The sequence below is a fragment of the Lepidochelys kempii genome, chromosome 2 (assembly GCF_965140265.1).
Source record: "Lepidochelys kempii isolate rLepKem1 chromosome 2, rLepKem1.hap2, whole genome shotgun sequence".
Taxonomy (NCBI): domain Eukaryota; kingdom Metazoa; phylum Chordata; order Testudines; family Cheloniidae; genus Lepidochelys; species Lepidochelys kempii.
The window spans coordinates 70,378,206-70,402,176 of record NC_133257.1 but is presented as its reverse complement, the minus strand read 5'-3'; the positions used below and the strand labels follow the sequence as shown (position 1 = coordinate 70,402,176).

Sequence of the window (23,971 nt, the reverse complement as noted above, 5' to 3'; positions counted from 1 at the left end):
TGAACTTAGGAGCCTACATTTAGGCACCCATTATTGAAAATATTGGCACATGTATCTTTATTTAAAATCATACATGTCTGCTTGGAGTTAAGAGGCCACTTAAAGCACCAACAAAACAGCCTCCAGTTGAATTGCACTGTAAACTATGATGGAGACCTCATGTCTTTACTATGAGTGATGAAAATGATCAAACATTTGGTGTTCGCTTGGTGTCTAATTCTGCTCCCAATGAACACAACAGCAACACTCCCATTAACTTCAATGGGAGTAAGATTAAGATCCTAGATGGTGTGGTTATTCTAGTAGTTAAAAACACAGGGGTGGGAGACTGATGTTCCATAGTATAGTCTCAGCTCTGCAATAAACTTACCTTATAACCTTGGGCAAGTCACTTACATTCTCTTTGCCTTGCCTTCCACACCTTTATTGAAAAATTGAGGTAATACTACTTACTCAATTTGTAAGACTCTTTTGAGGCTAAATGTATCAATGTGACTAAATGTGCAATGAGAGCTTTCTCTAGTCTAGCCAGTGCCATAGTGTGTACTTATAAATGCAATTAACTCTCATTGATTTTTGTGTCAATTTACTACATTTTTAGTAACTAGTTCATGTATACATTCTTTACTTTTTAAAATTTTCTGAAATTGTGTATATATCAAGGACAGCTAATATAACATTAATTTTAGCCATGACTGTTTGCTCTTTTACTGTTGAGTCTTTTGTTATACTGTTCTTTTTAACAATTTAGTGACCGGTCAAGAATTCTTTGCATTTTTCTAGTATTTTGCTGAACAACAAGTTGTTGAAAGGCATACTGGAATATCCACAATCAATAGATATACATCTTTTGGAGAATCACATATAAAGACAGTAAGCATCGTATGTGACTTAACATATGCTAAAATATATTAAGGATTATCTTTAAATCTTGATTTTTTTTAAGCATTGAAAAGTTTTCACAATACACAGACACAATAAAATCATTTTGGTCTGAAGGCAGATCATGCTTAAACTGGATCTCCACAATACAGACAAACGTATGTTATTTCACACAAAGTAGTTAATGAGAATTTTGATTACATAGCTCTGCCATGTTTTGTAGTCTCAGAACTGATACTATTCATTGTAAAGCAGCAAAATAAGTTAGGATGCCTTCTTTTTGTTTGTCTGAAGCAAAGATTTTTAGGTCAAAACAGAGTTTCTGCCATAATCTGATTTAGTGTTATCACCAAACGTTGCTTGGTATAGACTAGAAGGTGGCAGATGTGTTCTATAAGAAGAACAGTTCAATTTTTTTCTTGTCCAGAGTCACCTAATACAGTATGAAGCACTTCCTACCTTGCTGAAAGTGGGTATTTTACCACTTGCTCAGCTCCATTGTAAATATGGTTCCAAAATCTGGCAGTCAGTCATCTTTTTCCTTTGAGCTTATTTTGGGGAATTCCCTGTTCTAAGCAATTAACGTATTTTAGTTCAAACTGTGAGAAGTCCCAAATATTATCAAAAATGTCTCAAACCACAGTGGTTATTTGAGTTAGTCCAAGATCGTTTGATTCTCCTATTCCTTGAGGACAGTAAGATGACATCTCCACGACTAGTCATACTGGTTTGTTTGTCCCATCCACTTCCCTCAGGTAAGCAGGGTCTTGAACTGTGTTTCTGACTCTGCTGGTGCTCTGCCTATCCATCCTCATCTTAAAGGGAAAGCAGAAGTCTTTGAAACAGCGCTTGAAGTTTTCATCCAAAAAAGCATACAGGATAGGATTTAGACTGCTGTTGGTGTAACCCAAAGCAATACAGAAATAATAGCTGGAGATTGCTGCAGTGCTATGGGGCACATCCCCTAGTGCCTCAACCAGCACAAAAATGTGAATGGGAGTCCAACAGATAATGAAAACTGCCACAACAACAAGAACCAATCTGGTGATCCGACGAAGGTTTCGGTCTTTTTCTCGAGACCCTGAGAGAAGTCGTACGCTCTTCAAGCGCAGGATCATCAGGGTATAGCAAACAATGATAATGAGAACTGGAATAACAAACGCAAAGACAAAGACGCAGATTTTCATGAAGATGTCCCACCACATATAATCAGGGTCTGGAAACTGCAAAGAACATTCAGTACTAGCAGTATCTATAAATGGAGGAGGCAAGAAGAAGAAGAAGAAAATTGCTTTATTATTAGACATTCCAACCTATAGCTGCATTACAGTATAAGCTTGCAAAAGTGATTACCATGTAATGTGACACAAATAAATGGAGTTATCATTAAATCACTCCAATAATTGCTTTCCATTGTCATTGAAACTGGTTTTCCACTGCTGTCTTTCAGGACTAGTTGGAGAATATTTTAAAATGTGTTATATTACATTTTATATTACAAACTTTTGTGCACAAGAGCGGCATCAAACCTACAGAGGCACAAAAATACGATATATAGAGATGCACTGAACAGTTGTTAGGCTCTGGATCTCAGTTTGATTTGAGGCCCGGTTCCATGCAGTGGCAGAGCCAACTGGGGGAGGGGCGATGGGTTGTTGGTGAGCTGGAGGCCTGACACTCACTGGAAAGCAACAGTCCTGTCCCACAGGACTAGGTCTGGCTCTTCACTCCAACCATTGGAGCCTGGTGCATGGGGCCACAGCACCATTCAGGTTTGGCCTGGCCACCTCTCCATCATGAAAGAAGGGCAGTCAGGGCAAATTTTAATGAATGGTGTTGCGACTTGGAGCATGGGGATCACAGCGCCATTCAGGTTTGGCCGGGGCACCTCTCCATCATGATGGAGGTTTGTGTGGGCCAAATTTAAGTGAATGGCATTGTGAAATTGCACATGGGGTCTCAGCACCACACAAACCTGCAAACTGTGTCACAGCACCCGGAGTGGGGAGCTGGGCCCAGCTCCGCAGGACAGGAACTGCCTCTGCCAGGTGAGCATGGGGTGGACTCAACCATAAGCCCTGTGTGAAAGCCGATACACATACATCCAAAGGCTAGCTGGGGTGGGAGTCACACACACACACACACACACACACCCCTCCTTAATAGCTCCACCACTGGTTTAATTGAATTGAAATCTTGTAGCTGCTTTCATGCTATTTTAACCAAAAAAGGGTAAATTTCTGCCATCCTGAATGGTGGAAATCTCATCAGGTTAGCTGATCTCGTGAGATTTCTGCCATCATGAAACAGTCTTGCAATGAGACAATTACTTTGCAGAAATGTTTTCCCACATGCTTTCTTCAGTGCAAACACTATGCAGTCTGAGTGCTACATTCCCTTCGAAATATCTTTTTTTAAATGAATCTTAGGTAAAGCAAACTGGTATACGCAGAGTCTAACTGAGCTGCTCCTTTTGCAGAACACTTCATTGAGAATTCTGTCTGAGTAGGGACTGCAGGATTTGACCCCATTGACATCAGTTCACTTCGTTTCTTACTGCAATATTATGAATGGGGGTCACATGCTGACATTTTATTTTATGTTCTAGTCTTACTTCATCATACAGGAGGCTTGTAGTCAGTGTGATATTCTTGGGTTCATTTGCTTACCTCAGTGTAGTATTTCATCATATAAACCAGGCACAAGGAAAAACAAGACACAAGATAAATGGCAAAACAAGACAAAGGGTCAGATTCTCCATTAGTGTTTACTGGGCATTTTTTTTACTATGACTGGTAGTTTGGCTTTCATTCCTGTCTGTGGAACCCATGTGCCTACTAGGTAGATATCTCTTTAAGAGATCTATTGAGTGGTGAGTAGGAGTGAGCTGTGTCTGGGTCACTGTTGCTAGGCAGATGAACAATTAGCACTCCACATCCAGAAGTTTCTGGAGTTGGGTGTGGTAGTTTGAGGTATGCTCAATAGTTTATAATAACTAGCTGCTGGAGTCAGACTCCATGAGAGCAAGAAGTCAGGGCAACTGCTATACAAAAGGCCATGTATCCTTTGTGGGTTGGGAGGAGCTGAGCCCAGGAGAAGGAAGTAGGGTGTTTTCCCTAGCTCTGAATTATTTTGCAGCATGTTAGTGATATTGTTAACCCTCCAAAAGAGAAGCATGGGCAATGTTAATTATAGAAAGGGAAAATCATGAGGGAAAACTCATTTCTTTTATTTTAATTGAATACTTTGAATGTTGTTCAAATTTTGAATGTCGTTAAATTGTCTCAACTAGTATGAGTCACTAACTTTTCTTTTATTTAAATGTGATGATGGAGAAAGTCATTTATTTTGCTAGTCTCATTTTTTTTGCATTTTTCTTGTAACAGTTTTTTTTTTGTTTTTGTTTTTGTTTTAAATCTATAGACTTAACTGAGTGGTTGATTAATCAGTTAGCTGACTGGCTAACTGTGATTTCAGCAGGGGAAGAGTCTGCATGGAGTCCAGCTGAAGATTCCTACAAGCAAGTGGAGGGAAGATGTTGCTTTTGACTCAGCAGATTGTATAGATTTGATTATCAAAGACTCTGAGACTTGGGTGAACTCAAACTAAGCTTTTTGGGAACTCTGAGTTTCTTCTCACTGTGTTTCTGCGGGAACTGACTGTTTAGATTTAATTTGTTTTCTTTTTTTACATGTATGTATAATAGTAAAGATAATGTTTGTGGATTATAAAATAGCCATGTTATAAACATTGTTATTATTATTATTTATTATGTTTCTTTATCATAAGATTTTATACAGTTGGTACTTAATTAAGTTCATTTCTTTTGGGGACTTGAATGTGGGGAGGTTGACTCTGTGCAATCCTTACTGAAAATCCTTAGAGACTAATTCTGGGTCTCCAGCTGCTTTTCTGTGGGAGTTGGGGTTTTTTTAGGCATTGGAGAAGGACAATGAAGTGAACTCTAGCCCATCCAAACTGAAGGGAAAAAACTTCTGAAAGTGCTGATACATCCTATTTTAAGATTTTTGTATAAAACTTTTTGATTTTTTCATTTTGGAATGACATTTTTTCAAAATTATTTATCTTGTATTTTATTATATATTCTATAATATGTACAAAATAGATATATAAGTATAAAATATTCAATTTAATGTTGTCAAATTTTGATTGATCTGAAACTGATTTTTTTCAGAATTTTCCTTCATGGAGAATTTTGAAATTTTTAGGTTTTGTTCCAATTCTAATGAAGCCAAATTTCAAAATCCTTTGTGAAACAGCTCTTCCTTTGTCCTCTCAGCTATAGTATTCACCAAATTTTTGATACTGTATTGCATGTTTTTGCAAGATAAATTACGGAAAATATTTGATTTAGATGTCAACTCATTTCTTTTTACACTCTCTCAATTAATAAATGTGACAGCTTTATGGAGTCTGGGAACAAATGTCTATATTTTTTAGCTATCTCATTCTTGTGCAATGCAGTTAATGCATTTCCTAAGTAGCAGAAAGCACAATATAGACCTCCTTCATACTGTCTGTATTAAAGAAAGGGGTGGCCTCTGTGGTTCCCCAAAGGAACAAAAAATGCAAAGGAGAATTTGATATTAGATTTAGCTTTCATTATTTTGAAAAGTTTCTAGACCTCCCTGTAGCAAAAGAGCAAAATGATGTTAAAATGGTCATTACGCTTGAAAACATATCACTGCATTTCCTAATGATCTCAGATTATTCACAATGTCCTCATGGTCATTCAAAGCTGTCATTGTGGGGTCTGGAAAACCATAGCAAATCCCTGTATTTGTTATTTTGAAGCAGTATCACAGTTAATACATTATTGCGTGGGGAGGAGGCTGAGAAAGAAGGTGGAAGCAAAATATTTTTTTTTACCTTGGAAACATGCTAAGACTGGCCCTGTTAAAGGCTACAGTGCAAAAGTTACTTAATGTTATTAGATTCTCATGCAAAAGATTTTATATTTGTATAGCACATGATTTACATTTTGAGAGAAATAAGAAATGTTGCTTCTATTTTACTTTCATACTTAAAATTCCCTGTTAACGCCAATGGTATTCAAAAACATTTCTTTTTTTCCTGGAACAAAACAAATTTAAAAGTCTTAAAACTCTCTCTCTCTCAAAAAAAAAATCCAGTTCCTGACATTAACAAAACCGATTAGAGCAATATTTGAAAGATACTCAATTTACTCATTTTCTTTTTCATGTTTCTATGAGTTTTAGATGAGTTTTGTGCATATGAATTTCATAGCTGCTATTCTCAGATCTTCGAACTTCTAATAAGTTAAAGTCTTCTGGGTTGGAAATTTAAAGAACTGGTGAAACCAATTACTTACCAAATTAGCTTTGAATATATAGACAAAGTAGTTCAGTAAGAACATGTACATTTATCTGTAATCCACATTCCTTTAACTTTAAATTAAAAATTACTTCAAATACTCAAAAAAGTGCAGAATATTGTACATTGCTGTGGATTTAGGTCCAGTACCTTCTTTTATATTTTTCAATTACATAATAAGAAACTGTTGGAATTGACTCAGATTCCACCTTAGCTAAATATATTTTAGTAAAATATTTACTTTAATTTACCCAAAGCCCCCACAATGGCAGGGAAATGGCAAAGTAAAATAAATCCAGAAAATTCTGGCAAATGACACACACGCACATGCTGCAGAGGAAGGTGAAAATCCCCCATGGTCACTGCCAGACTGAGCTGGGGGAAAATTCCTTCCTGAGCCCACATATGGCTAGCAGACCCTGAGCATGTGAGCAAGGACCAGCCAGCCAAGCAACTAGGGTTGCCAACTTGGTAATATTTAAAAACCGGACACTCCGGAGGAATGCTGGAACTTCCTTGCCCCGCCTCTTCCCCACAAGGCCACACTCCTGCCCCACCTATGCCCCTGAGGCCCCGCCCCCATCTACTCCTCTTCTCCCCTCCCCCATGTCGCTCACTGATTTTCCCCTCCTGCCACCCAGATCAGGAGGGACTTGCCTGCGGAGCCGGGGCTGAGAGCTGCAGCCACCCAATGAAGGTAAGAGTCAGTAAGCCCCGGCTGAGTAGGGGCTGGCGTGGGTGATGACCTGGCACCTCTCCACCTCCCCAACTCGCAGTAACCGGACTTTGGGTGTCCAGTCAGTAGATCTGACCGGACACTGTCAGGTCCACTTTTCAACTGGACTTTCTGGTCAAAAACTGGGCACTTGGCCAACCTACAAGCAACTGAGAAAGAGAATGCTCAGTGCCACTTCAGAGCCTTGCTTCCCCCGAATCCATCTGATCCCCAGGCCCATGTCCCATCTCCAACTGTGGCCATCCCTGATGCTTCAGAAAAAGGAGATTTTTTTAAAAACAGAATATATGGGGGGGAGGATAAATCCCTTTCTGACCCCCTGCAGGTGGCCGCTTAAACCCTGAAGAATGAGTTATTAGGAACATAAGACAAAATCTGGAAGTGAGCCTCAGGGCTTTTGAGCCCTACCCCCACCACCATCACAAGAAACCACGATGCACAAAAACACTCATAAATATGTCCAGCTCTCTCTCAAAACTAATTAAGTTGTTTGCCCTGACAATTCCTAGTGGGAAGCTGTTCCAGAACCTCACCTCTGTGATGGTTAGAAACCTTTTTCTAATTTCCAGCCTGAATTTGTTCATGGCCAGTTTGCAGGATCAGGGCCTTGGAAGAAACTAGAATTCTGCATTTTTTAAGAGATTGGTCTGTCAGTAAAGGAGAAACTCTGTTAAGGTCAAACATATCAAACTTATGCTGCAGGAAGGAAGTGTTAGCAAATACACTGTTGGGAATAATCCTGCATTAGGAGAACTAGATGGGCTAGACAATCTAAGAGAATAATTTTTAGAGATGGGCAAGGTCATTTGATGCTCAGATGTTAAACTGACCACACAGAGTCCTACCCAGAAATACTTTTCCTCACTGAGGAATTAGAGGTTAAACCTAAACTTTGGTTGGAAGTGAAAAAAGTAGCTTAGTCACTTCATCCTCAGGGCCATCCCTACGGGGGTGCGGAGCCCGAGGCGGAAGTCACAAATCTGTCACTTCTGGGACCAACCGCACCGGCCAATCGCACCGGACCCCGGGGCCCCCAAAGCACAGGGCCTGCAGCGGTCGCCCCAATTTGCCATACTCAAGAGACGGCTCTGTTCATCCTACTCCCAATTTATTTGTTAATTTCAAATAAGCACCAGATAATATAGTTGGCCATAGTTACTCAAATGAGGCTGACAATTAGAAATGCAGGGGTTTTGCAGTCAGCACGGAAGTGCATTTGCAAACAGTGCCCAATCTTGCTGTGCACAGTTATCAGTCTCAGTTTTGGGAGTAAGAAGCTCACTCACATCCTGATTCAACAGGGCACTTAGGTGCATGACTAACTCTTAAGCACCTCTACCCCACTATAGTGAATAGGATTACTCATGTGCTTAAAAAGCTAGACACATTCCTAGGTACCTTGCTGACTTAAGTGTTTCACATCTTTTAAAATATAATATAAGCAAGCCAGACAACTATTCTTCCCAGCGGAGGATACCTGGAAAGCACTCTTTCCAGAGGCAGTCATTGCTTTATTGAGACTGTCAATGCTTTATTAGTCAAAAAAGTTTCTGCAAAGCAGTGGTTCTCAACCTAGTTACCATTGTGGGCCGCATCCAGTACTAGCTGTATGGCCCTGAGGATGTCACATGGGCCGTAGCTCTGTGCTGACTGGGCCACAAGTTGAGAACCACTGCTGCAAAGCAAAAGAAGACACTTTCTTTCCAAAGATCTGAATGCATTGTTCCCAGAGCACTCTGTCTGCAACCCCAGCCAACCCAAGATCAAGATCAGGAACAAAATCCATGTTTTGCACACCAGTGCAGACCAATAGCCAATAAGTTTCCTCTCTGCACTCGCTAATGAGCATTAATGTTTTGTTTACATGTATCTATACCAAACGATTTAACAGGAAGTGAAATCAGTAGCGGCTGCTTTCATAAATGGGTAGAGCAGTCTTCCATAAAGTTCATAGGTTCATGTCTGCTAGAGTTCCATAATGCTTAGAGATATGCAGCCACTATTATGCCCCATAAGAGGAACATGAGCTCCACTCCACGGCTGGCCAGGTGTGATGATGGATGCCATAGAAGTGGGGTCATGGCCACACCACATTGCTGCTCCATCCTCACCCTTTTTTGGGTGGCTCAAAGTGCTAACCCAATGAAGTTCTTGAATGAGAGAGAGCACAAGAGCTACAATTGTCCTTATCTTCTTGGGGGGGAGGGAGTTTCATAATATGGCTTATATTTACTTAAGATGGAATCTGAAGTCACTGAATACGCACTGGAATTCATAATCTTCCAAGTGACACAAATATTTAGAGGAAAGCAGATATAGATTACAATACATGGCTTTTTGGTCTTCTAAGTAGTACTTATTCTGACTCTGCCTAAAAAAGTCAAGACCTACTAATCTTATGCATTTAAACCTTTCATTGAAGAAGCATGGCATCAAAATGTTTCCACTTTCTCCTCAGATGTTCCTCCATTTGGAATACAGAGCATTCTGCTTTATAGGGCCTGATTCTCTGCTGCCTTCTACTTTGTAGCTTGTGCAAATTAAATGTTCAACTCTACCTCATCAGGATGGTTGTGCTTTACACCCACTTGGCATGGTTTAAAGCACTGATCTATTGGGCCAATAGAGTACTCCGATTCACTGAAACTCATTTGTGCATGCATGTCCAGTTACAGTGAAACTCTGCATCTAAGGGCTAATCCTGCAGTCCTTACTCAGAATGCCAGTTCCCATGATAGTATATGGGAGCTTGGGATACCTGTCCCATAGACCCTATGCCTCTCTGTTGCCCTATCTTGCTCCTACTCCCAACTCCTCCCTTGACATACTTTTCTCTCCAGCTACTATGACCTATCTTCTTTCCCCTCTTCTTCTCTAAGCGCCTTGAATTGATTATTTACAATCAGCCTTTAACTTCTAATTCTGCTTGACACTCTTCAAACACCAATCTGGCTTCCATTTTCTGATCTCCACTGAAACTTCTCTTATGAAGTTCTCCAGCCAGATCTCAGACTTTTATCCTGACCTTTTCCTCCTTGACCTATCAAGGATAATGCATCATAAAATGTCCTTTGTTCATTTAGTTGACCAGTGTATCTTATCTTTAACTATAATATTTCATACTATAATATTCTGTAGCATATTTAAATATTGAAGTCTTAGAAATATGAGTTCTTAGAGAAGTATTCCACTATTACAATTTTGCTGAGAAAATGTGACCGGGTTTTTTATGTACAAATTAAATGATGCACAAATTAGTGAAGTGTGATTCAATAAGTTTCTACTCTACTCAGTATTCCAAGTTACATTTATATTATTTTAGAAGCAAAAGCATTTGAGTTTAAGTGATCAAAATTATACTCACCTTCTCTGACTTTAGTGCCTCCAAGGACTATGGCAGATATACCAACAGACGAGGACAATAGCCAGATACAGATATTGATTATCTTTGCCTTGAGAGGAGTGCGGAAGTCCAGGGCTTTCACGGGGTGACACACAGCAATGTATCGATCAACACTCATCATGGTCAATGTGAATATGCTGGTAAACATGTTATAATAGTCAATTGAAATAACTATTTTACACAGCACATCCCCAAATGGCCAAGAGTTCATCAGGTATTCAGTGCTTTGGAAAGGCATAGTCGTAGTAACTAAAGCATCTGCCATAGCCAGATTGAAAATATAAATGTTTGTTGCCGTCTTCATCTTTGTATACCTGAAGTACAAGAAAAATAAATCTTAATTATAACAACACATTCGCATATGAAGCTACTGTATTAGGGAAACTGTGTTGTAACAAACTTTTGGACAAAAATGCAAGCACGTTCAAGACTGAGGGATTATTTTAAATATGTTACATTTAGTCTCTCAGCTATGTTGCTGCTGCTGCATCACCAATTAGATTTACTTGCCAGAGGCAGAAATGGATTTTTGAATAATTTTAATGGGATCATGTAAATTAGTCAAGCCATTATAAAAATACTAGATTTAGTTTCATCCTCTAAAATCCAACTACAAATAAATCAGAATATAATTTGCTTCATTTGCAAGTGATAGAAAATTCTAGCAGTTCCTTTCCTTACAAGCATCTGAGAATACATCTACACTGCAATAAAAGATCCATAGCATGGATGTGGTTGGCCCAGGTCAGCTGACTTGGACTGGTGGGGCTCAAAGTGTGGGACTAAAAATTGCAGTGTAGATGTTCCAGGTCGGGCTGGAGCCCAAGCTCTGAAGCCCCATGAGGGAGTCGGGTCTCCGAATCTAGGCTCCAGCTTGAGCCCAAATAGCTACACTCAAATTTTTAGCCCCACAGCCTGAGTCAATTGACCTGGGCTCTGAGATTTGGTGCCATGCCTTTTTTATTGCAGTGTAAATGTACCCTTACTGCCTGTTGTTGGGTTTTTTGTTTTTTTTTACAGAAGTAATGGGTATCCTCAACTCATCGTGCTATGGCATGAATTAATCATTAATCATTACTCTTGCAGGGCCAAATCCTCAGCTGGTGTAAATTAACATCTCTCAATTGATTTCACTGGAGCTATGCCAATTTACACCAGCTGAGTGGTCTGTAGAGTGTAGAATAAGATACCTGGTTAAATAGGCTACTCGAGTCCATAAAAATTACATTAACTCTAACACTATTTTCTCTATATACATTCAAGCAAAACTGATTTTATTGGTTTGTGTAACACCAATTAAGAAATGTGGCTGGCAATAGAATACAAAACTATGGGGGCCACATTTTCAACTGTGGGCCCTTAAAGTTTCTGAGGTGGCACACAACAGAATATTGATTGTTGCTCATCATTGTCGATGTGAATATGCTGATAATGCTTTATCATTATTGATGTCATATGATCAGTTACCAGCAAAAAACATGGAATGGAGCTAGGTTCATTTTCATTGCTGAGGCAATGGAGTCACTAGTCTGGCACTATTATTCTAGGGCAGTTGTGGTTTTGCTGATTGTACAAGAGACTGGGTCTCAGGAAACCTGGATCTGCTTTTGACTCTACTACTTTTCTTTTCGAGAATACTTTTCCCCCTCTAGATCTGAAAGTATTATAAGATTCACAACAACTTTTCCTTGTTCAACTTTGTTCTACCCACAGATCTCAAATGTGTGTGCAAACAGGCATTATTGTTCCTAACTACCTGTTTGGGTGTCTAATTAATTGACTTGTACCTGAAAACCTAGGATTTGTGAGCACCACACTTTGTAACACAGCCACTTACTCCTGAAATCTTAATTTTTAATATAAAAATAAATATACAAAGTCTAGTAATGAGAAGACTTTCATGAGCCCTCCCACACAATTACCTCTCCACAAGTGCTCCCTTAAGCTAAGGCTTATGGGCATTATGGCCCTGGGATCAGTGTCCAATCAGGTTGCAGTAGCAGGTGTCTTTCACGGATCCCCTGCCCAATGGAGGATCAGACTGTTTACTGCTGTCCAAAGACCCTCATAGATTAGAAGGAAAAATTATCTTTTCTGCTAGTCTCCTGAACCTGCAAGAGGAGGGAACAACGACGCAGAAGCACTGGTGACCTTGGGTGACCTTGGCTTCATTGTAGCCTAGCAATAACCTATACTTTACCAATATAGGGAGCTGGTAGTAGTTGCCTAACACTTTACATTATAGGGAATTCTTGTGACTTTTTCTTTGTCATCATTGTTGACAAGAAGCCTTTGATACTCAGCAGAGGGAATCCCCTTGAGCTACAAAAGTGCCTTTCTTTATCACCATTCAGATTTGGCTGAGATAGAAAGTGTTAAAATTGCCATTTTCATTCTCTCACTTGCACCCACAAAAAAAAGTTTGGCAGCCTGCCAAAGTCCCTGAACATTCAAAAGTCAGGTTCATGTCTCCACCAAAGCAGCCCACGCTGCAGTGAGAATAGAATCATAGAATATCAGGGTTGGAAGGGAGCTCAGGAGGTCATCTAGTCCAACCCCCTGCTCAAAAGCAGGACCCATCCCCAATTAAATCATCCCAGCCAGGGCTTTGTCAAGCCTGACCTTAAAAACTTCTAAGGAAGGAGATTCCACCACCTCCCTAGGCAACGCATTCCAGTGTTTCACCACCCTCTTAGTGAAAGTTTTTCCTAATATCCAACCTAAACCTCCCCCACTGCAACTTGAAACCATTACTCCTTGTCCTGTCCTCTTCCACCACTGAGAATAGTCTAGAACCATCCTCTCTGGAACCACCTCTCAGGTAGTTGAAAGCAGCTATCAAATCCCCCCTCATTCTTCTCTTCTGCAGACTAAACAATCCCAGTTCCCTCAGCCTCTCCTCATAAGTCATGTGTTCCAGACCCCTAATCATTTTTGTTGCCCTTCGCTGGACTCTTTCCAATTTATCCACATCCTTCTTGTAGTGTGGGGCCCAAAACTGGACACAGTACTCCAGATGAGGCCTCACCAATGTCGAATAGAGGGGGACGATCACGTCCCTCGATCTGCTCACTATGCCCCTACTTATACATCCCAAAATGCCATTGGCCTTCTTGGCAACAAGGGCACACTGCTGACTCATATCCAGCTTCTCGTCCACTGTCACCCCTAGGTCCTTTTCCGCAGAAGTGCTGCCTAGCCATTCGGTCCCTAGTCTGTAGCTGTGCATTGGGTTCTTCCGTCCTAAGTGCAGGACCCTGCACTTATCCTTATTGAACCTCATCAGATTTCTTTTGGCCCAATCCTCCAATTTGTCTAGGTCCCTCTGTATCCTATCCCTGCCCTCCAGCGTATCTACCACTCCTCCCAGTTTAGTATCATCTGCAAATTTGCTGAGAGTGCAATCCACACCATCCTCCAGATCATTTATGAAGATATTGAACAAAACCGGCCCCAGGACCGACCCCTGGGGCACTCCATTTGACACTGGCTGCCAACTAGACATGGAGCCATTGATCATTACCCGTTGAGCCCGACAATCTAGCCAACTTTCTACCCACCTTATAGTGCATTCATCCAGCCCATACTTCTTTAACTTGCTGACAAGAATACTGTGGGAGACCGTGTCAAAAGCTTTGCTAAAGTCAAGATACAATACATCCACTGCTTTCCCTTCATCCACAGAACCAGTAATCTCATCATAGAAGGCGATTAGATTAGTCAGGCATGACCTTCCCTTGGTGAATCCATGCTGACTGTTCCTGATCACTTTCCTCTCATGTAAGTGCTTCAGGATTGATTCTTTGAGGACCTGCTCCATGATTTTTCCGGGGACTGAAGTGAGGCTGACTGGCCTGTAGTTCCCAGGATCCTCCTTCTTCCCTTTTTTAAAGATTGGCACTACATTAGCCTTTTTCCAGTCATCCGGGACTTCCCCCATTCGCCATGAGTTTTCAAATATAATGGCCATTGGCTCTTCAATCACAGCATCTAGTTCCTTTAGCACTCTCGGATGCAACTCGTCCGGCCCCATGGACTTGTGCACCTCCAGCTTTTCTAAATAGTCCCTAACCACCTCTTTCTCCACAGATACCTGAGAGCCGTTGGAGCAGAGAGCTGGGGGTGGGAGGAACAGACAGCCAACCCAAGCGCCCCCACATAAGCCCCTTAACCCACCCCATGGCCCCAGTGGTCCATTCTCCTCCAACCCCCAAGAGTTCTCCCAACACCAGGAGCAGGAGAAAGATGTGCAGGGAGAGAGAGAAAGCACCAGTCAGGGCTGGATTTCCTCCACACACACAATCTGGCCTAGCACCTTATCCCTTTTTGCTTTATCATTATTGATGTCACATGATCAGTTATCAGCAAAAAACATGGAATGGAGTTAGGTTCATTTTAATTGCTGAGGCTGCCTGCTGGTTAGATTCAGAAATGCTTCTATTAGCAGCTATGGAGTCTGACTTGGAGTCAGACAGCTTCTTGGGAAGACATTTTGACAGACAATTAGTAAATGCACTGTAGAAGCAACCAGAAAGATGCCATAATGTGATGATCCCATTTTCAAAAATCACATATTACTTGTACTCTCCAACACATGACAAAAGAGTGAACAGATATCTGGTTGACTAGCTGTCCTCTCTCTCTCCCCTGATTTTTTATGACCTCAGACAATGGAATTCAGTGGTATATGGGAAGCCTAGTTTTCTAAGTTTTCAGGCCTGCACTTGTACAGGGTGAAAGTATTGACTTAAAACCTCAAATTTTCATAATAAAAAAGTTCAGGGATGCTGCAGAAAATTAAAATTATTGATCTAATAATTTAACTTCAGCTATGAGGAAAATTTCAGTATCTGTTTTTAAATGTCAAGTACGGGACTAAGCAGAGTTGGATTTAATGTAGCACATATAAGATGACTCACATTTACGGTCTTTCCTCTAAAGTTCTCAAAGAGCTTTACAAAATATTTATAAACTATGGATCATATTTTACCTCAGTCTTTGTACAACCCTGGCCCCCTTCCCCCATTAACTTCAGTAGAAGTTCTGTGCACAGAAAGAGGGTCAAATATAGCCCATTATATAATGGGAAATGTAACAGAGTGGCAGTTTTGATGATCCTACATAAAAGTGAAAGGCTCCTCTCATTAGTCAACCTAAGCTCAGGTGCTAGAAGGTTGTATGAAGATGCAGAATAATTTCTGCTGTCCTATGTTTGTAGGTAGATCTTGTTATCTCCCGCTAGCATATAAAAGAAGTGGCTGGAGCCTCTCTGGTACTAACATACCTGGGAGGAATAGAGATATCCCACAGGAAAAACTTCGGCTTAAATTTATGTTTGGATATTATTGTTTAAGTTACCAAACCCAGAAGAAACATGATCTTAAAGTGTGTCCACTTTGTAAGGAGCAGAGTGGAAATGCCATTTGTCTGCTTACAAATTATGGGTAAAATTCTCAAAAGCATCTAAGCATCTTCAGCATTTGGAAGCCTAAGGCCTACTGACTTCCAATGACTTTAAATGAACTTTGGCTCCTAAGTCACTTAAGCACTTTTGAAAAACTTACCTCACTTCTTATTTCACCCATCACTGCAGTGCACTCACTTCTGAAATAGGATGTAGCAACTATTTAATAGGACACATCAACACTTACACATCTGTTCAAGAGAGCGAGTAAGTGGGAGGGGAGAATCACAGCTAATGTAAACCTACAGGGAAACTTGAGGTTTGGTAGGCACAGTGTTATTAACAAATTGGTACACATTGAAAAGGATCAATATGTAAGGATTCTTTGACAATACTATTGCAAGCAGCGACAAAGAGAATGAGGATTTAGAAATTATAGTCTTGCATTAATTATTTTAGTTAAAGCTAAAAAGGTGGTTCCAAATCATTATTCATCCAGACATAACTTTGATAAAATAACATTTTCATGCTGAAATGTTCCACTTCAGTATGAGATCAATTTGTTTTGCAAGAATGACAAATATACCTCGACAACATTCTATGATAGTGGTTAATATGTGAAGTACAAATGCATTAAATAGAATGAGGCATAGAAAAGAAGTGGTATAGGAGGACAGCTGTCGCACTGAATTAAAACATACAAAACCAAATGTCAAACATTTCTTTAAGCTACAAATGGATGCTATCATGTTAGGCTCCCTTGTGTGAAATTCCCATGGATAGCAGCAGCAAGTGTTGCAAAGACAAAGGGCATAACTGGGAAAGGCCCCAGATATCAAGGTTATATTTAGGGTAAACTCAAAACCAACTGAATCAGAACATAGTGAAAGACTGGGGACATATGAAGTAGAATGAATCTAATCTTTTTATCATCTTAAAAGGCATTTTAAAAGTTTACATCAATATGAAACTTAACACAGAGCTAGCATAGAGTGTAAAAGTCTGCATGTTGCAACCTCCACACTCACATTTTCGGCCATGTGTTATCACTACATTCTGAATTCATGGCAGTCTTGAATTTATATTAGCGGGGACCCCAGAAAACAAATTCACACTTTCATAGTAATCATTATTATTGTTATCATACAGATTCAAGAATTGTCTGTCCACTGAATTAGCTTTAACACAATAAGTGGCCTGATTTTCAAGAGTGGTGAGTGCCCAACAGCTCCCACTGATACAGCACTTCTGAAAAATCAGGCCACCTATTTAGCTGCCTTAATATGGACTTAGGAGCAAAACCTGAGATGCTAATTTTTAATATATTTGCCATAATGTTTACTTATTATAAATATTATTGTAACTAGTTAAAAATTTGTACAAAAATTGATATTAAAATATTAAACATGAATTGCAAAGGATTTTTTTAAATAGGTCAGTTCCCTTGCAATATCAGTGCTGGCTAGCTTATCTGCAGGGAGTCAACCTGGGAACTCTGGATCAAAAAGCATGAATCTCAGCTGCTACAGCTAAAGGACTAGGTCTAATAGCTCAAATGGAATAATAGTCTTAACCCGTATGCATGGTTTAGCCCTAGAGGAGGATAAAGAGCCACACCGTGCTGGTATGAATTTTGCATATTCCTGATTGTAGAAATTCATCCCAACTTTCAAAGGTCAACAAGAGTTAAAATCCTCACATGGGCCTCCATTTATAACTACATCCCTGAATGAGACATCTATGGGGCCTGAACTCAGGTCAAAAAGTTTGAGTTTCTATGCTTGAGATAAAGTACTGGATTTGAAAATTCAAGGGCAGGACAAGACTCATAAAACGCCAAACATGGTCTAGTCACTCACTGAGGACAAAGCCACACTGCATTATGAATCCATCTTTTTTTTCCCTCTTTGGATAAAGAAGATTCAAAGGAGTTGTTTGTTTTTAATTAAGAAAAAAGCTACTATTTTACCTTACAAATGGCAGTAATGTCAAATTTGGTGTCCCATGGTTTTGCTGAGAAAGCAATCAGACTCAAGGATATTGTGACTTCTCACGCTTGAAAGGAGAAAGATATTAGATTTTAAGGAATACTTCCTTAAATATTTCCTTCCTCTATCCAAAAACTTAGTTTTTAATTTTTAAAGTTAAATTTAAAATTTAATTTTAAGTTAAACAGGTTTAATAAATACAGAAAAAAATTACAATTTTTAAACCATCTGGTTGCAAATCTCTTTCTCTTGCAATAGCTAAACTTTCTCTTGCTGAGATCTTGAGATGTTGTCATTTCACTAGCCTTGCAGTCATCACAATCTTCTAGCTTAGACAGGATGAGAACTTCTAATGTAAGGCAAAATAGGGGCTCTTGGAAACAGCCACACTGGTGAGGAACTTTGTATATAGCGAGCTGGACAACCCACTCTGATGCTCTGCATGGGTCCCATGTGAGTGCAGAGCATCAGAGTGGGTTGCCCAGCTCCCTATATACAGAATTCCTGACTAGTGTGGCTGTTTCCAAGAGCCTCTATTTTGCCTTACGTTAGAAGTTACTTTAGAAGTTACATTACTTTCCTAGTGAATGCTGCTCCTCTGTCAATGTAGCATTTTTCAGCCTCAACGTTCCTCTTTCCTGCAGTGAGGTTTTCTTGCAGGACACCATAACCTCCCTAGGTATGTGTCAGTGGCTCTGGGACAAAAGGTTCCAGGTACTGCCTGGCAGTTCCTGAAGAACCAGGTGTGTCATACGCGTCAGTTGTTGGTCCAACAAGGAGGGACTCTATCCTTCACTTGAATGGAGTTGTCTGTGCCGATGGATGCTGTGGGCCAGGTGTCACCTGGTGGAGGGCACAGATCTCATTGCTCATGGGGAGAAGCAATAATGGCTCCAGTGGAAGGTTGTCAGAGTGCCATTTCCCCCTTTCTTCCTTTGCAAGGGCTGTGGCATCTGAAGGGCTAGGGAATGGTTACCTCTGAAGATCCTGGCTAGTGGCAGCCAAATCTTTTTAAGGGAACTGCGTTTGTCAGGCTGTTTCTGTGGGAAAGTAAAAGCGGGGTGGAAATTCAATACACACAGAGGCTCTGCGAGTACGCTGCATGAATACAACTCATGGGGAAACACCTTCAGCCTGTTCTCAGAACAAAGCACATGGCCTCTGCCTTACCGTGGAAATAGAAGAGAGCGCTGGTAGCTGACGTTAGGTATGCTCTATCTGATAACTGTGTAGCTGAAAATTAGGACACATGGGAGTTGCATCTTAAACAAGCATTCCGTTAATGCTCACTGGGGTATCAGGGAACATTCCGAGTAGTAAGGGTAAGACACTATACAGCTCAGAAGTTGTGAGAAATAGAAGTCACACTGTATGACATACACTTCCCAAGTGTATTTATCTGTGAAGATCTGGTTCATTAGGGTGGTCTCAAGTCCCCATAGGCTGTTGATGGTCTGGGTGGGCTACAGCTCCAGTGTCTCCACTTGGGAGAGATCATGTGGGATCAACCTCTGGCCTCTATGCATTCCTCTACCTTCCTCACCTCATTGTTGCATGCCACCCACTTCTTAATATTCTCCATACCTCTCCAGTCATCTCCCATAGCATTCACTGCATCAAGCACAAACTTTCCTTATAGGACACTTCAGGGTCAAGTCTGAAGTGGCAGACATAGCACTTCTGGATCATTTGGGTCAAAATTCAGATCTTCTCTGGAGACTAATTAGCCTTCCTCTTCTGGACAGTGTTTGACAAGCCAGTTATTCTGGGAATACCTCTAGAAGAAGGTCCTGACATGTCAACAGCAGCTGATTCTCATATTCCGTGAGCATCAACTGAGAGATTTAAAAAAATCCTGCCTTGGGTGAGGAAATTGAATGGGCGTATTTGAATAGCTAGTTGTAACATAAAATGTTGTACTAGGTCAGAACTGAACATTCCCTCCCCCCACCCCCACACACACTCTCTGTCACACACCATGAACCAGCACTGGTGGATGCCCTGCCTCACTGAAATGCCCTTAGTAGTCATTATGGCTAAGGCTTTCTGAAGAATCAAGTAGTGTTTGAAAGCGTAGTTCAGTGAGTGCATTTAAACTGTCTGGGGCTTGGCTAAGCTCTACTTGGCATAGAGGTGAGAAGGGCAATCGTGGATGTACAGGACCATCACAATCTCCCCATCCTTGAGGATGCTGGGGGACAATTTGGCCCCACACAAACTTGAGCAGCCCTGGGACTGCTCTAATTTATGGAGACTTATAATGCCTTCCTATGGCCTTACATGTTTGCCCGAATTCATGATGTTCTGGCCATCTCCCCTTTCCTCCCCTGCACTCTTTCATGCCAGAACAGCACAAAGACGACTTAGCGGGGCCAGGAACTGACTTCTGTGTTTAGAATATAATGTTCCCATTTCCATTCCTGATTAGTACAGACCTCCTTGGACCCCCTTCCTCTATTTGAGACTGCAACTCTACATTGCAACTCCCTCCCCATTCTTACTCCCTTCAGAGCATATGGTAAAATCCTTTCAGATAAAACAGTTTCATAATCTGCTTCTCTCTCACACATGATTCTGTGTGGAATGCAGTTATCAGCCAAGAAATACAGCCTCACTGGGTTTGGCCTGAGCCAGAAATTTCTTGGCATAGTCAAGATGGGGCTATAACAGAAAAGGAGCCAAAAGACTAAGTAGATGAACTGGTAAATATTTGGCCTTGTTTAGCCAGTTTGTTGCTGGGACTATACATAATCTTGCATATACTTGATGAGACAGGTTTCCTCCAATACTCAACAAGATTTGGAGGAAAACTTTCTCCAAAAGAGCTTGGTGACTCTTCCCAGCATGATTCTATTATCCCTTTGACTATTATTACCACATCATTCCAGTCCATAAAGAAAGGGTATTCCATCCAGGAATGGCTCCTCACAAACAATTCATTTAAGGAAGAAAAGTTGGACTTTATGAGGTATCTGTCCATGGGCAAGACCCATGGAAACAGCTGTGTAGAACAGTCACAGTCAGCTGCTTACATGGAATCTGGAGTTTTCCCTGACAGCTGAAGACAAGGTGGGACAGATGAAAGAGGAAGGAAGAAGGGGGAAAGTGAATCAGCTACTGAGTGGCAGATCATTGATCCTGCTCACCATTGTCCAAGAGTGCTTGATCCAAGAGCAGATTCGGGGTGTCTTCTACAGCTCTTCCACAAGATTTGGAACAAAATACTTTGAAGACATTAAGCATTTCTGATTAAACATATAAGAATTAAGAAAAGTAAACTGTGGACATTTTCCTGCACATGCAACAAACCATGTGACACAGAGGAAGGCATAATACATTTTGTAGTGCATCCATGTAGCAGGAAACAAAGCTGTAAGTTATGTAGTGAAACAGAGTGCCACCAAACTACCCCATCATTAACTTGTCAGGCATTCGTTCCTGTACACTCAGCTTCTGACCAAACTAGCCTTCAATGTCTGTGCACTTAACTATGTGATTGGTAACTTGAGTCACAATTTTCAATGCCAGCTCTTGTGTCCAACGTGCGATAACTAGGGTCTGCTTTTCAGAGATGCTGAGCACCTGAAGCTCCCATTGTCTGTGCACTTAACTATGTAGTCAGATTTTTCAGAATAGGCGCTTAAAAGGACCTTTGAAAATTCCCAACCAAAACTACATATAGATATTTATGCTCCTATCTACCAGTCTAGTTGTAGGTTTTGAGAATCCAGGCTAGGTTTTGAGAATCCTGCAGTGTGTGCTGTGACAAATTGGGGATTCTGTCTGCACCACTTCTGAATTAGAAATGATTATATGAATTGTGTGATGAAATTACTGTGTAAAGGATAGCCTGTCATGTCTGTGGATCCACCGTACTGCAAGGTTTGTGTCAGGTCTCTGCCAAGCCAAAGACAATGGTGAGCAATCAGCACTGGACAAAGTAGAGCACCTTCGGACCATAGGTTTGCTGTACCTAGGACAAGACACCTTCTCCTCTGCTCTGAGGGATAGGTAGAGAGTTAGGAGTAATGAAAAAAGTACCAAATGGCAGAACTGAAGAAGCAGGTGACCTCAGGAGGAGTATATAAAGAGACTCACAGGAGAACTGGGGGAGAGCCATTTTGGACCAAATTAAGATAAGGAAGGTTGCTGCAAGGTGGGTGGGCAAGGGGCAGAGGACCCTGCCTGCCTAACTGACAGAACACAGGCGATTTCCCCAAGGACTCCCAAGGGAAGGGTGAGCTAGTGAAGGACATTGCATTTAGGATGGTTTATTGTTTTGTGTGTTCTGTACTCTCCTGTGCTATTCATGATTAAATATAAAAAGCATAAAGATGTTAGGCTGTCAAAGTGTGTGTGTCTGGGGGGGGGGCGGCGGTTGTTGACTGGTTCACACTGGTGCATGCCCCTGAGAGAGTTAAACCATAAACCAGAAGCTTCATACTTTTGGGGTGGAGTGCTGGGAAAGGGGTATGTTTAAGTATTGGAAACATGGGCATCATCTTGGGGGGGGGGCGGGGGGCACATTGTCCTGTCTGAACAGTCCAAATAGTAAACTATATGGAACTCATTTTACCTTCCCGGAGAATGAAATACTGAACCTGACTAGATTTGAATCTGTGACTCCAGGAAAAATATTCCAAACTTGATGGTTAGAGCAGTAAGCAAGGCTTCCCAGCAAGGCCATAAAGATCCATTGTGACTCTTTTTTGCTCTCGCCCTCCTTTCCTTTTTAAATCATTTTCTTTGTGCAGAAATCACTTTTGTAAAAGACCCCCCCTTCCCCATCTTCATTCAGTGTATATAGCCTAAGAATCAAACCCTTTCCTTGCCCAAGTTTCTTCTCTCAAAGCTAATTCAGTTGGTACACTCCTGTATGCCAGTAGGCTGACACCTGATGCATGTGTTTGTTGGGAGGCACCTCTCCAACTCAACAAATTAGAGTGCTAGTAAATGGAGTGTTAGCTTTGTTTGAAACAATAAGGCGATGGGCTGCACACCACAACTAGGTAAATAAATAAGAATTATCTCCATTTTATAGATGGGGAAACTGTGGCACAGAGGGTTTAAGTAACTTGCCAAGGAGTAGAGCTGGTCAAAAGTTTTCCAGCAGAAAAAATTTCTATCAGAAAGTGTCATTTCATCGAATATCTAAACTTTCCATGGCAACATGTCAATTTCAACAAAATTTCACATAGAAAAACTTGAAACTTAACATTTCAATAAGGTCGACCTCGTTGGAATGGAACATCTTGATTTTGCATTTCAAAATTATTTTTGTTTCAAATTTTATATTCTGTCATAAATTATAATAAAATAAAACAATTTTAAGAGACAAACTTGGAAGAAAACACTAAAATTTCATCAAAATGGAATGTTTCAGTTGGCCTACAACAGATAATTTTTTATTTTTTTAATGGAAACATTTCCAAACTGGAAGTTCAAGTGCAACCCAGCTCCACCAAGGAGCCAGTGGTTAAATCATTTCACTAGGATGTGGGAGACTTGGCTCAAGTCCCTGCTCTACCATGGACATTGTGTGTGTCCTTGGGCAAGTAATTTAACTTCTCTGGGCCCCAATTCCCCATCTGTAAAATGGGATTAACAGCACCACCTCCTAGGAAAGTGGTCCCCAAAGTGTGGGGCATGCCCATATCCCCCCCACACACACACACACCAGGAGGCATGGAGAAACATTTTTGAGGGGAATGCAAGTTAATGAAAGTACAAAATAGTACTAAGAGACTGACATGGGACAAAGAACATTTTTACAGCAGTAGCACATAAAAGTAATCTGAGAAAGAGTTGACTACATTATGACATTTCTTAACAGAGTATTCCTGTTATACAGGATGCCATTAAATTCAGTGACGCTTATTTTTTTTTTCTAAGACATTAGACAAACCAGAGGCATACAAGCTCCTCTTTTCCCTTAGGAATGAACGCACATAGCTGTGACACTGCCTATTGTTAAAACTGTTTTTAATCCTAGAGAATTATTCAGACCACTGGAGGCTTGCAAAATATTTTCAAAGAAATACAGGATTGGCTGTCTTGGAGTTTGACGTCAGCAGTTCTTCCGAGTAAGTGACCTGTTGGGGCAGTCAAGACAGAGCACACTGAAGAGGTGAATCCAGAATGAGTGAAACAACAGACACATAGCTCCCATGGTGGCTGTGTACAACATTGTGATAGCAATTCCA

At 40.8% G+C, this 23,971-nt stretch overlaps 1 protein-coding gene across 1 annotated transcript in view; it reads right to left on the bottom strand.

Moving 5' to 3' along the window:
* Nucleotides 1-1,601: 1,601 nt before the first annotated feature.
* OPRK1 (opioid receptor kappa 1) overlaps nt 1,602-23,971 on the bottom strand; it is a 37,115-nt gene continuing 14,745 nt past the window's right edge. Inside the window, exons 3-4 of the mRNA XM_073329413.1 lie at nt 10,338-10,690; nt 1,602-2,134 (exon numbers count right to left, since the gene is read on the bottom strand). Of these exons, the coding sequence (XP_073185514.1) occupies nt 1,602-2,134; nt 10,338-10,690 (886 nt within the window). The remainder of the gene's footprint in view (nt 2,135-10,337; nt 10,691-23,971) is intronic.